General features: G+C 38.5%; 1 protein-coding gene across 2 annotated transcripts in view; it reads left to right on the top strand.

Moving 5' to 3' along the window:
- Positions 1–1,048: 1,048 nt before the first annotated feature.
- The window catches only part of LOC306877541 (phosphatidylinositol 4-kinase beta), a 32,245-nt gene continuing 18,675 nt past the window's right edge, over positions 1,049–14,618 (top strand). The window contains exons 1-2 of one of the 2 annotated variants that reach the window (XM_079429365.1): positions 1,049–1,398; positions 3,892–4,925. In XM_079429365.1, coding sequence (XP_079285491.1) covers positions 3,912–4,925 — 1,014 coding nt within the window. In that variant the 5' untranslated portion in view covers positions 1,049–1,398; positions 3,892–3,911. Of the gene's footprint in view, positions 1,399–3,891; positions 4,926–10,673; positions 10,789–14,618 lie in introns of those variants that run through there. The other variant, XM_079429366.1, reaches the window with a different exon arrangement.

The following is a 14,618-nucleotide window of genomic DNA, read 5'->3' as shown; positions in this document are numbered from 1 at the left end:
GCTGTTCATAATGTGTATATATAATCCCACATTGCTCTGTTCATAATGTACATACAATCCCTACATTGCATTCCTATTTATATTCTGTATATACTCTGCTCAATACTGTATATAGCAATTCCACTGTACATTCTGTAAATCATATCTTCACTTACTCTGCACTTATATGTATATAAAACAGTATATTCTTGCACTTCTGGTTAGATGCTAACTGCATTTCATTAGCTCTGTACTTGTACTCTGCATAAATGACAATAAAGTTGAATCTAATCTAATATCTTAACTACAAAAACTAATTTTCATTGTCTTTATATGATTTACATTTTTTCAAATAAATATTTTGTATCCCAGTGAATTCAAAGGCTTTCTCATTTGTTGTTGTAAGGGCTTTCCAAAACATTAGAATTGCAAAGTAGATTGTAAACACGTGGTGCGAGCGCACAAAATCACCATCACTATACGTGCACACATTTTAAAATATTGTATTAAGAATACATTCTAAAACAAAGCAATCAACGTATTTTGAGTTTCAGTGCTTAAGAAACCCTCAAAGAACAAATTAGACATAAGTGTTATAATGGGAATTAATATTTTTACGTTATTTTTAAGGCATGCTTTTCTTATCAAGAGAATAAGGAATTACAGAACTACTTAGGTTAGTTTTGTTTATTGCCATTGTAGTGCACAAGTATAAAAAGTTATTTCCGAGTTTGAAGACAGAGACAAATATTACTTAAACTTACTTAAAAAGTATTATTAAAAGTATTTTTTTTAAATGTTCTGTAATGATAAATTACTACAGTACAACTATAATTGAGGAATATGTCAAATTGTTAGTAAAAACTTTAATATGCACCAAATTTCAAATGAAATGTCATCCAAACCAAATTATATATACACACACGCACATTTTATAAAATAATTGTAAAAAGTGTAATATAAAAATATTATCAGTAATTGTTATTATACTAATATTTTTTTATATAACTGAGAGGCAAACGACTAGGTCAGTTTATTGGTGTTTACAACTGCTAATGTTTTAAAAAATGCGTAAATAAAAGAACAGCAAGCATGTAATATGTGTATCACCCTCTTGTGTTTCAAAGCCTAGTGGGCTTCCTGCTTAGACAGCATTTGTTGGCATTGCCTAAACGCCCAATAGTGTTGTCTTGGTAGGCAGCTCTCTGTGTTTTGAGGCACAGACTGGACGTGTTGTATGCTGCCTGGAATCAGGCAGTTAATGTGGACAGCCCCGGCGTGTCATCTCTCCCGAGTCTCCACTCACTTTCTTAGTGAACCACACTGGCTATTCAGCAACAGGAGAACCGCGACTCCCAAATGGGGCAGTTAAAATACAGATAAACCGATCATTTAAGCCTTCACCCGGTTTATTTTGAGGTAAGTCATATGTTTATATGTTCCCTTGGGTCGGTTCAAAAGTAGAAGGACGTTCTAAAGTAGAGCCGTTGCGTTAGCTGCTTGGCTAAGTGTAGCATCCGTTTGTGTTTTTATGAGGCTTATCCTTTCAGGCCTTCATAACAGTTGAACATTTAATAATAACTAGTGTTAATTAAATAATGTTCTTGTTTATACTGTTTTAAGGGAAATATCTCTTTGAGCTTTACAAGAGAGAAAAGTAGTCGATGTGTCTCTTAAAGGTCTCAGCTAAACATGCTCAGATGCTAACTTTAATGCAAAAGTCATCTGACTAATAGACTGCTTAATGTTTAACGTCTGAAATAGGACAAAACAAGTCATGTTTTGATTATAAAGCAGATCAGAGTATAAATATGGGTGTTATTACGACTTTTGGCAGCCATGACTGCAAATATTTAGGTTGATGTGCTTGTGCTCTATTTAACTAATTAACTTAACATAAAAAGTAATAACATTGATAGTGTGTTTTTATGGCAAGTTGATTAACTAGTTCATTGTTGTTTTAGTTAATCTAGAATATTATGTCCAGATCCAACCAGTTGATGCATCACATCAAGCCAAATTATAGCAAAAGATTGTCTCTACAGACTTGGCTTTAAGTTTGTTGATTTTATTTCAGTGTGTTTGATCTCAAGATTATTGAATTTCATGGTTTATTTATACTGTGACAGTCTTGTTACTCAAGGGTTTCGTCAAACAGTTAGATGATAATGGTTCTGGATTGTGGAAAGTGTTGTGGGCGTTGGCAGAAGGAGACTCTTGAGACTGATAGTTCATGATCTACATGTTTTGTGTTCCTCTAGATCACTGTCTTTCTCTCACATTTCAGGGCAAAGGCTGATTGAATTTACTTTTTCCATTGCAATTGGAGAAGTTCAGTGAAAGGTTTTGATACTGAACAATAGAAGTAGGCCTGTGCTTTTGGTTTGATTGGGTGAATCGGTGTTGCAACTCTCACTGTTATCAGTCAAGGCTTGTTGTAGAGCAGTGTATTTCAGTTTCACATGATTTAACTTGGAGAAAGAGCTGGTAAGCTAGAACAACATACAAACTGTCTGTTTGGAGTAAACCATCCACCAGAGTTTGAGTCAGCATGTGATATGTGAGAGGAGAGCTGGCATCTTCGCCAAGGCTGACTCAGTCTCCACCATTTGACATGTGCTTTAATCTCATCGCTTTCAGAACCAGTTTTGATTTAATCTATTACAGTTTCTATTCCTGGTCTTACATTTCAATGATCTAAGAACAAACTATTTTGCTTAAGCTGATTTAGCTAAACTAATGATTCTAATTTATCTGACTTTCCATTGTCAACTTGAGGACTTTCCATCACTACTGTTAACAACATGAAAGTAGAACCATGGGTACTTCTAGAGGTGACGGAACTTAATGTGGTGAACTGCCGCTTTCTGACAGCCTGATCTGTTTTAAAGCACAATGGGTTTTTATAATGTAGCAGCTCTGTGGAATCTGAGACTGATGCTTTGCTTTATCTGATATTGGCCTGCTGGTAATCTGCTGGAGGCGGATTATGGTGCTGTCCTGCGTAGCTGTGGATCAGTGGGCGTCGTAAACCTGGGGAAGTGGTGCTTAATAAAGCCTGTTCCTCTGGGTTATTATGAATTTTAAATTTGAATGGCTGTTTACAATATGTGCGGTCACATGTTGTCAACTTCAGGTTTAGTAACAGTTCATCATGGAAGTTCTTTTTGTTCTCTGACTTTTAGACCTATATGTAAGTTGATATTTTAAAGGCAAAACTGTCTTAAATGTTTGTTTGCTTTCACCATTACAATACCATTCAAAAGTTGGGGATTGCTTAGATTTTTTAATGTTTTTGAAAGAAGTATCGTATGCTCACCAAGCATGATTTTTTTAAACAAACATACAGTAAAACATTCACATTGTTAAATATTATTACAATGCTTTCAAAGTGTAATATATTATGAAGTGCCATTTATTTCTGTGATGGCAAAGCAGAATTTTCAGCAGCCATTACTCCAGTCTTCAGTGTCACATGATCCTTCAGAAAACATTTTAATATGCTGATTGCCACTAAATATACATTTCTTATTATCATCAATTTTGAAAGCAATTGTGCTGCTTAATATGATTCTTTGATGAACACAAAGTTCAAAAGAAAAGGGTTTTTTTTTTTTAAGTAGAAATCTTGTTACATTATAAATGTCTTTACTGTCACTTTTGATTAATTTAATGCGATCTTGCTGAATAACAGTATTAATTTCTTTCAAAAAAAAGTTATTGACCCCAAACCTTTAAATGGTAGTGTAGGTAATTTCTCTGCCACTGAAAAGTCCCACCCCACATCTTTCCTGCTTAACAGTCTGTTTCACTCATCAGTTTCACATTACAGCATTTTAAATGCATTGTGATCCATCCTGTTGTCATTACTAAAGCTGATGGTGTGTTTTGTTGTCTTTCTGTGTTTTGCAGTGGCCTGAGAGTGTGTGGCCATGGGTGACACAGAGCTGGAGCTCTCCCCCACCCAGCTTGAGGAGCTACAGAAGAGCCCATCCGCTTCCTCCACCACCTCCTCGCTGTCCCTGCCCTCATCTCCTTCCTCTGGCCCTTGTCCCCTCACCAGCTCCAGCCCGAGCACCTGTGAAGGCCTGCCCACCTCCAGCCCCCCTCTAGATGTCATATCCGAGGGAGTGGGTGAACTCTGCCTGGTCATTGATACCGAGATGGCTAAGAAAGCCTGCCAGGAAGTTCTTCAAAAGGTGAAGTTCCTGAAGGCCGATGGAGAAGTATCTTCAGCCAGCTCAGAGCCAGTTTTGATCAACGGTACAGCACACCCCGAGTCCACAGATGGAGGAAAACCTCCCAAGATCAGTGAGGAGGAAGCAGAGCCTGTGAAGAACGTGCGACGCCGTCAAAAGATCAACTCATCCAAGCAGTCCTGGCTCCTGCGGCTCTTTGAGTCCAAGCTGTTTGACGTCTCCATGGCCATCTCTTATCTTTACAATTCTAAGGAGCCCGGCGTGCAAGCCTACATCGGCAATAGACTCTTCAGCTTCCGGAACGAAGACGTGGACTTCTACTTGCCCCAGTTGCTCAATATGTATATCCACATGGACGAGGATGTGGGCGACGCCATCAAGCCCTACGTGGTTCACCGCTGCCGGCAAAGCATCAATTTCTCCCTGCAGTGCGCCTGGCTGCTGGGGGCCTACTCTTCTGACATGCACATCTCCACGCAGCGCCACTCCCGTGGCACCAAACTGCGTAAACTCATCCTGTCAGACGAGCTCAAGCCCTCCAGCCAGCGCATCCGCAGGGAGGTGCCGCAGCCTCCCCCTTCCTGTCCCCCACCCCACCATCACGGTCAGAGCATGAGCGAACACAGCCTGTCGCCCTCCAAACGCACCCACCAACGCTCCAAATCCGATGCCACCGTCAGCATCAGCCTCAGCAGCAACCTGAAGAGAACCGCCAGCAACCCCAAAGTAGAGACCAGCCAGGATGAGGTGAGACACCTGTTACGTCACATGCTTGCTTACCTAGTTAGTTACATGTAAGCTGCTTTTAGATGACTCGTCTCTGGCCGTCGCTTTCACCTACCACAGATGTTGTTTCTCAGCTGTTTCATGCAAATGCAGAAGGCAAACAACTCTGATTTGTGTGGTTTCTATGGCTGCGCTGGAAAAGGCGTGTCGGTGTTCCACTTGATGTGGCGCTGACACTCAGACAAGCTGTGTAAAAGGAATATTCATATAGCTACTTTAATGGCAGATGGATGAGCAATGTGAACTTCCTTCCTAGGCAGCATCCTAACTGAAATGGAACATAAAAAGTGACTGATTTTTCCATAATTTTCATAGGTAACAACTACAAAATATTGTGCTATGTAAAAAGCATAGAAGAATCAACTTTCGAATGATACTGATATACTTTTGTTAGCATGCAATTAATATTGACATCTAATAAGTATTAGAAATCAAATAAGTATCATTAGAAATGTTGACATGAAATGCACGTGTTTCTATTTTCTAAATGCAGGTAATTGATCTCATTGCGAGCAATTCATCCATGCATATGTTTTCACTTTTCCATTGAAACAACAGATTTATTTATGTGGTGATGTTTGCAGGACTTCTCCAATAATTTAGTCCGCCTAACCCTGCCACTTTTTTTTTTTTTTTTACAATCGATTGCTTGCTCACATTAAGGTCTGCCTTCATCTGATCAACAACCAACGAATAGAACCAAGTTCCAACCCTATATTTTTTTCTTTTTCCACAATCCTTTTCATTCATATGTAAATCACAATATGGAAGAAAAGACCTGTCGCTGTTTCAGTTTCATCAAGATTTTAAAATGCTGTCTAGATGGGTTGCTCACTAGGTTTTGGAACAGAGATGTGTCATCTTAGTGTGTTTGAGTTAGTCTGCCACGTGGCACCTATAAATGTAAATTTTCAGCTCTAATCACAGTCAAGGCTGAAGGCAGCAGGGGGATGAATAGATTTTTGTTTTTGCTCTCAGAAAATAATTAACCACCACTGCTGACTGATTCCCAGAAGTATGTTGACAGCTCTGCAGCTCATCTGTTAAGACAGCCCCTCTCTCTTTGTGTTTATTTGCACAGTCATGATGATAGTCCTCAGGGCTAAAGGTCATGCCATTAACAAATCCCCTCTCATGCTGCTAATAAGTGGCACGTTGCGATTCACAGTTCCAGAATTAAATCCGAGGTCAGTGTGACACACCGATCAGATCCTGTTTGTACCACATGAATCAGATTACTCTTTTATCATAGGAGATTCCAAGTAGCCATCAGGCCAATATTAAAGGGATAGTTCACCCCAAAAATGAAAATTAATTATTCATTAATTACTCACCCTCATGTCTTTCCAAATCCATAAAACCAAAAGGGTCAGAAAGCTCTCGGATTTCATCAAAATATCTTAATTTGCGTTTCGAAGATGAACGAAGGTCTTGCAGATTTGGAATGACATGAGGGTGAGTAATTAATGACAGGATTTAAATTTTTGGGTGAACTATCCCTTTAAACTTTTAATTAGGGGTGCTCTGATTGATCGGGTACCGATCATTATCAGCCGATAATCGCATTGAGATGTTTGAGCGGCGGTCTCTAAAAAGGCAGATCTCAAAAAACCGATCTCTAGCTGATGACGCTTGTGCCGTGAGAGGTTTAGCACGACATGCAGCAGCACCGTCTCTGTCCGGCACGGGTAAAATAATGATAAAGCTGAAGGTGAGGTACAACTCATATTTATTCATTAAATAACATATAAAGTAATATGAAACTTTCTGTGAGACACAATTTCATAAACAGCCTGTGTGAATCACTGCATGCGCTTTCCCTCTCAAAATGCGCAAATGGCTTCAAATCACATCGCGGCTGCATCCGAAAACTTAGGCAGGTGACTTGCTGCCTCGCTGCCTTATGAGGCAATGACTTTGCAGGCAGCGTTTTTGCACGGAGGCACCTCACGAATGATCTACAACAAAATAGAACATGTTTTGGTGATAACTAAACGAATATTTAATTACTATAATACTAATTTCTCGCTAGAAATAACATCAAAAGTGCAAAAACTTAATTAGACATATACATTTACACAAACTAACCACCAAACGCAACTTTCAGACGCCATCTTTAATTTTTAGCTCAACTGTCACGGAATGGAACGCACAGGATTGTGGAAGATCAAAGGCAGCGAAGGATACATCTATGCTGCCTTCAAAAATCGATCAGATGAAGGTATCTCATGAGACAGGAAGTGAAGCTAACTTTGGATTCGGATTTGCCTTGATGCCTTCCTACCTTGGAATGTGTCCTCCAAAGGCAGCTGTTTTTGGATGCAGCCCGCATCTGCATTATAAGCGAGCTGCCTGCTGCATAGTTGACACCGGAATAGTCACTTGCACAATAGAGGCAGTGTTGCATCGTTACGAAAAGTTTATAAATTGCTTTTCTGGTTAATTCTTGCCAGTGTTTAACCATTCAGCGCTCGCGCACTCTCCTGGCACACACGCATAATGTCAGGTTCACATTACTCTGTTTGCAGTTCGTATGGTGCGTATTTTTCCGCGCTCATGTTAACGGATCAGAGTAACACTGCACGCGGTTGCGGTCCGGTAGTATGTTCCAGGAGCGGTGCGTCTGCAGCAGTGCAGACATTGTTTCCGCACCTAGTCTATCTTTGCTGTACTGCATGAACTGAATTAAAGTGACAGCGCATTGTTTGCGGTAAATATGAACTTGGATTGACACGGAAATGTAGTAATTACACTATAAATGCATATAATTAAAGTCTACTGTGTTTCAGAGTCATCTCATGTGGCTTTTTGGCTAGGTTTAAAAGAAAAGAGCAGTTTTAGATCAACAAGGCAATAATTGATGGCACTCATGGAGGTATGGAAAGCAAAGTTCTTTATAAACCGCAGGATTGCTTGTAATAAAGATTTAAATGCAAAAGAAAATTCAGTAGAGCTGACTGTTTCTGCCAGTCATAAGTTAATTTAGAATGTTTGTGATATAAGAAAAGTAGTTTAAATGTTTTGCCACTTGCTTGAGCAACTTAATATATAAATGTAAAAGTAGCCTAAATGCAAAAGTAAAAAGCATAAAAAAGTAATAATTTGTTTCTTATATTTATTGTATTTAAACAGATCTATAAAGATTGTATTACTGTAAAAAAAATCACAATGTAAAAGCATTTTCAGTAACAATGTTTGGATCTGAAATCAAAATAATGGATAAATGTTGTGTTTGTGGTAAAAGGATGGATCAGTAGTGGACTCCTGTGTGAAATCAGGCTTGTGCTGTGTGTAAGCTTTTCTGCAACAATTGCACGATTGTAAAAACAAAAATGCACCGGATGATCAAACATTTAGGTGAGATAAATGTATATTATTGAAAAATGCCCCCCCTCTACCCTTCAAATAAAACACATCCTCTCTCACAAGAGTCACCTAAGAGGGGAATTCCCCCCACTTTCAAAAATGAAATTCTGGCACTGAATAAATGTTTAAAAATACTGATTGGAGTATCACTATAAATAATTCTACATGATAAAAAGATCGGTATCGGTGATCGGATCGGCAGATACTGCTTTCTGTGATCAGCTTTTAATGAAAGCAGATGAGGCATACACAATAATTTTGCAGAAACGTAACAATTATTTTAGTTATTTTGGAACCACTTTAGACAAGTGAAGTACTGTTAATTGACTTAAGCACTTTAATTGACCAAATGAGCAAATACCGACTATACACACTGAATACATTCAGAAGTGAGCTTTGTTTTGAATGGTAAGATTTTTTTTTTAAGTTTCTTATGCTCCCCAAGGCTGCATTTGTTGGAACAGAAGTTTTACAATTTACTATAACTTTTATTGTAATATTATTTTGTAATGTAATTTATTCCTCTGATGGCAAAATTTAATTTTCAGCAGACATTATTATTCCAGTCTTCAGTGTCACATGATCCTTCAAAAATCATTCTAATAAGCTGATTTGCTGCTCAAGAAACATTATATATTATTATCAGTGTTAAAAAAAACAGTGCTACTCAATATTTTTGTGGAAACCGTGATACATTTTTTCTTTTTTTTTTCAGAAATAGAAAGATAAAAGTACCATATGTATTTATAAAATAAGATAATATAAATGTCTTTACTTGATCAATTTAATGCACCCTTTCTGAATAAAACTTTTCATTTAATTAAAAAAATTATAATTACACTGACCCCAAACAATAGTGTATCGGTCACTAGTATTAGTATAGTATATGGTTTTTACCCTAATGTAACAATTCATAAATTAGATCTTCTCAGTTCAAACATGAAGATCGGTGATCAGTTTGAACTTCAGATTGTTCATTTATCTTTTGTTCCCCTTAATAGCAGGCTAATCGGTGAGGTCAAGGGGAGTGGAGAGTAGTTACAATTTAGCAATATACCATAATACACGCTGTATTTATTTTCTGATAAGACTTTATGGTTTGTAATCAAATGTCATTGCAGTTTTATGTAAATATGTCGATAAGGATATTAATTCATTTGTGGGTGTCAGTGTGGTTTTTACAGCTGTGTGTCCTTAGCTTGTCTTAGCCAACCATATATTGAGGACGAGAAATGACTTAAGTATAAATAATGAATGAATAAATGCATAAATAAATAAATGTAGAAATACATAATTAAATACATAAATAAATGAAGATATAAATATAGAAATACATAAATCAATAAATAATTAATTAAATGCTGAAATAAATAAATGTAGAAATACATAAATGAATAAATAAATTGTCAAAAGTGTCATTTTTAATTGTACTGTTTTTGTACCATTTGTGTTACACTACATTTATTTCTGCATTTATTACTGTATTTCTGTGTCCGTATGTTAATAAGGTAGGCGGTCCTAACCTCTCTCCATGTAGGATTGGTTAAACAGGATCGTTATCTTTACAGCTGTACTACTGTGGATACTACCATTGCTAATGATATGCGTTTATTAATAGCAAGTGATGTAGATCATGCACCAAGCGACTACATTCTGTTTCGTTTGGAGCTTGTAGTCGATGAATTAGTTTTCAGCTCAGTGCTGATATATAGACATTGATCCAGCTGTGTTCGCCGGTCTGCAAGACGCAGCAGACCAGCTTCACATGCGCTCGAAACACTGCGGTCACCACGTCTTGAAATTACAAGGTCATACACACCTTTTTTTTTTTCTTTTTTTTTTTTTCCTTTTTCATAACACCAACCCTACACCTAAACCTACCCCTTAAAGGAAAGTTGGAACTACAGTGGGGCAAATAAGTATTTGATACACTGCCGATTTTTCAAGTTTTCCCACTTACAAAGAATGGAGAGATCTGTAATTTTCATCGTAGGTACACCTCAACTGTGAGAGACAGAATATTAAAAAAAAAACAGAAAATCACATTGTATGATTTTTGAATAATTATATTCCATTTTATTGCATGAAATAAGTATTTGATCACCTACCAACCAGCAAGAATTCTGGCTCTCAGCGACCTGTTAGTTTGTCTTTAAGAAGCCCTCTTATCCTCCACTCATTACCTGTATTAATTGCACCTCTTTGAACTCAATCAGACTCCAACCTCTCCACTATGGGCAAGACCAAAGAGCTGTCTAAGGACACTAGGGACAAAATTGTAGACCTGCACAAGGCTGGGATGGGCTACAGGACAATTGGCAAACAGCTTAGTGAGAAGGCAACAACTGTTGGTGCAATTATTAGAAAATGGAAGAAATTCAAGATGACTGTCAATCTCCCTCGGACTGGGGCTCCATGCAAGATCTCGCCTCGTGGAGTATCAATGATCCTGAGAAAGGTGAGGGATCAGGGGACAGGACGACTGCACCGTATTGAGGGGAGGATGGATGGGGCCATGTATCGTGAGATTTTTTTTATTTAATTTTATTTTATCTAGTCATTTAGCAGACGCTTTTATCCAAAGCGACTTACAAATGAGGACATAAGAAGCAATCAAAACCAACAAAAGAGCGGCAACGTGCAAGTGCTATTACAAGTCTCAGTTAGCCTAACGCAGTACAGATAAATATTATTATTAATTTATATATATTTTTTTTTTTAAATAAAGAGACAGATAAAATTAAATTAGAATAGAGAGTGCTAGAGTTAGAGGGTCAAGTAAAGATGGAACAGATACGTTTTTAGCCGTTTCTTGAAGATGGGTAAGGATTCGGCTACACGGATTGAATTGGGCAGGTCATTCCACCAGATGGGAACAGTTAATGAAAAAGTCCGTGAAAGTGTTTTTGTGTGTCTTTGGGATGGTACAATAATGCATCGTACACTTGAAGAACGCAAGCTTCTAGAGGGCATATAAATCTGAATTAATGAATTTAGGTAAAGGGGTGCAGAGCCAGAGGTGGTTCTGTTGGCAAACATTAATGCCTTGAATTTAATGCGAGCAGCTATTGGTAGCCAGTGCAAATTGATGAACAGAGGTGTGACGTGCGTTCTTTTCGGCTCATTAAAGATTAATCTTGCAGCGGCATTTTGGATTAATTGTAGAGGTTTAATAGAATTGGCTGGAAGACCTGCCAAGAGAGCATTGCAATAGTCAAGTCTGGACAGAACAAGAGCCTGAACAAGGAGTTGTGTTGCATGTTCCGAGAGAAAAGGCCTGATCTTCTTAATATTATATAATGCAAATCTGTAGGACCGGGCAGTTTTAGCAATTTTGGGCAACAACCTCCTTCCCTCAGTAAGAGCATTGAAGATGGGTCGTGGCTAGGTCTTCCAGCATGACAATGACCTCAAACACACAGCACTTTATTAATATGCGGGACATAGAAACTGCTTTGGAATGCACAATCTCTTTTTAGTTTCACTTTCACTTTCGAGATTCGCGATCGCACGTACTCTGTTTATACTACGCAGCGGCAGTACTTAGCACACATTTTACAAGATCAGATGCTTGTCAGTGGTGCTCAGGATCTGTAATTCATTCGCCATTATCTTTATCCTTATCGTCATCTCTCCTTAATCTGTTTATGTGCTAAGTGAAATCTTATGTACTGTACTATAACAGGCTACCGCTAGCAAGGAGCTAACTAATTGCCTTTCTGAATACAGACACCAACCCATCCACACACTTCACATCCCCTGCACAGCCTGGAACAGAACATTTATCCATGATCTACCATTTTCGCTGTTGTCCTTGCTTGTTTCTTCACAATACCTGCAGAACTTCTGATGGTTCGGCTGGCGGCTGTCCTAGAACATGGGCGGGTATATGCAAATGTTGGGGGCGTACATATTAGTGAACCCAACTGTAACGTCACAGTCAGTGTTATGTTCTGATTCGCCTATTTTTCAGTGATCTTTTGCATTCATGAGATTTACATAAGAAGGAGGAAACAATGGTGTTTGAGGCTCACGGTATGTTATTTCCATGTACAGAACTCTTATTATTCAACTATGCCAAGGTAAATACAGTTTCCCATTCTGTGTCACCTTTAAAATAAAAATTACTGTTTAATTGGTCTGGCCAATATATGTCAATGTCTAATTTATAGAAAGCTTACAGTTTATGTTATCGCTTTTCACCTGCCTGGATGGTAGTAGAGACCATATTGACGTGGCCATTACCTTTTGCGTGTCCCGACCTTTATAGTGTATCAGTGAAACCGTAGGGCAGAACGTTATGTAATAATCTACCATGGATCAAGTTCTGTTGTGATGTGTAACTTTAGAGCTCCCTTCCGATTTTTCTTCATTTTAACCTCATCGCACAGCACACACGCTCTGTTCTGACGTGCACATGATCACTCACCTTCCTCTTTTATCTTCCTGCATAGTTTCTTCCCTTCCTTCTTCCTCTGAACGTGATCTTGGTGCAGCATGTGCTGCTATGGCAACAGCGATGTCACCATTCACATGGCAGTGAGCCACTCCACTGGTAAATGGAGTAAAGATCAGCTATTATGAAATGCATTGCTCCACAACTCCTCCACACTGTTTACACACTTCAGCGAACTTCTTTTTAGAGCCGAAGGTATTAACGTAGAAATGCCACTTTATGGTTTCATCTCCACCTTGTGAAGTGCAGTGTAGGTGTCTAATGTGAAGGTGTCTAATGTGAATTGCGTTACGCCTGAACAAACATTGGTCAGTATAGATTTGCTCAATGGCTTGATGGCTTTTCTTTGAGGAACAGCTGTATAATTTAAATGAAAATCCAGAAATGTTATATTGAACACAAATGTGTGTTTTAAAAAGAAAAAAATGCTGCTTTTCTTGGTCGTTTGAGCATTGTGTCATGCTTATTTTTCTATTGGTGGAACGGGTGCAGAGCCTTATCTTAGATCCCACACAAACTGCACTGATAAGTTAACCGATCCACTGTGATTTATTTGCACATTTAAGCTGTCAACCTAATCATGTAAATATTTCAGTCTGCTGGATTTTCTTTGTCCAAACAGTGAAGATTTGTTTTAGAAAGATAAAACGAGGCTTATCATCTCCTTTTTTGAAAGCCTGTCAGGATGGAGGCTTCCCATGAGAGAATGTCCACTATGTGTTATCATGTGGAATTTGGACCCCTGTTTGGCTAAGAGTTACGACTCTTTCTGCCCCCATCATGCTAATTCAACCAGAGCATAAATCTGGGTTACAGTGAGGCATTTACAATGGAAATATTAAAATATGACGACAACTTTACAGCTCAATAAAACTGTTAAGTTTTAAAATAAATAAGTGATTTATATAAATATATTCTTCACATTTCTGCTTTTTATTCATCAAAAATTGACCCATTATAAGTTCACACTGGAACCTTGATTCTTGTTTTTGTTTTTAAATGAAAACAAGGGATGAGTCAATTATTTTTTGTGGTAATCAGCATTATTTTTAGGGCCCAAGCCAGTAAGGCGCAGGGCCCTATTGTTCTTCTAAGGATTATTAGGGCCCAAGCCAGTAAGGCGCAGGGCCCTATTGTTCTTCTAAGGATTATTATTTTTTTTTTTTTTTTTTTTTTTATTTTTTATTTCAATCATCCGGGCACTTTTGGGGGCCTTAACGTGCCCGAAAACTCTCGAAAATTGGCACGCACGTTGGAACCTGCGGCCATTAGGACGCCGCTGAGGCTGGGACCCGGGCGTGGCACAGGGGCTCTACGGCGCCCCCTGGAAAATTGTCAGAAAGCTTGATGTATAGTTCACACATACTTGCACGTATTCATATGAAACTCGGTACACATATAGAACTCATTGAGCTGAACAACTTCCGCACAGCATGTCTTAGGGTCCGCCCAACAGGAAGTCGGCTATTCAGGGCTGTTTAAAAAGCGCATGCTCTGGAATTTGATATACTCCTCTGAGGATTTCCATACGATTACCACCAAACTCGGTGAACATGATCTCAAGACATTGGGGACGCTAAATTGCGAAGATATTTTTGATATGTCGAACGGTTTGCCCGTGGCGAGGCGATGAAGTTATGGCGAAAAATGAGACCCAGGAAATGCCTAATAACGTCCACATACATTGTATGATGTAGATCAAACTCCAGTGGTTTGTTCGTTGTATGATGCCGATCGGATAGATGTGACTATTATGACTGAAAGTTATAGCGCCACCAACTGGCTGCAGGAAGTGTGTCGTTTTCAAAATGATTTGAATTCAGCATCTTATT

The sequence above is a fragment of the Barbus barbus genome (assembly GCF_936440315.1).
Source record: "Barbus barbus genome assembly, chromosome: 12".
In the NCBI taxonomy this organism is placed as follows: Eukaryota; Metazoa; Chordata; class Actinopteri; order Cypriniformes; family Cyprinidae; genus Barbus; species Barbus barbus.
Note: the sequence above shows the minus strand (reverse complement) of the source record. Positions and strands in the feature narration are given on the sequence as shown.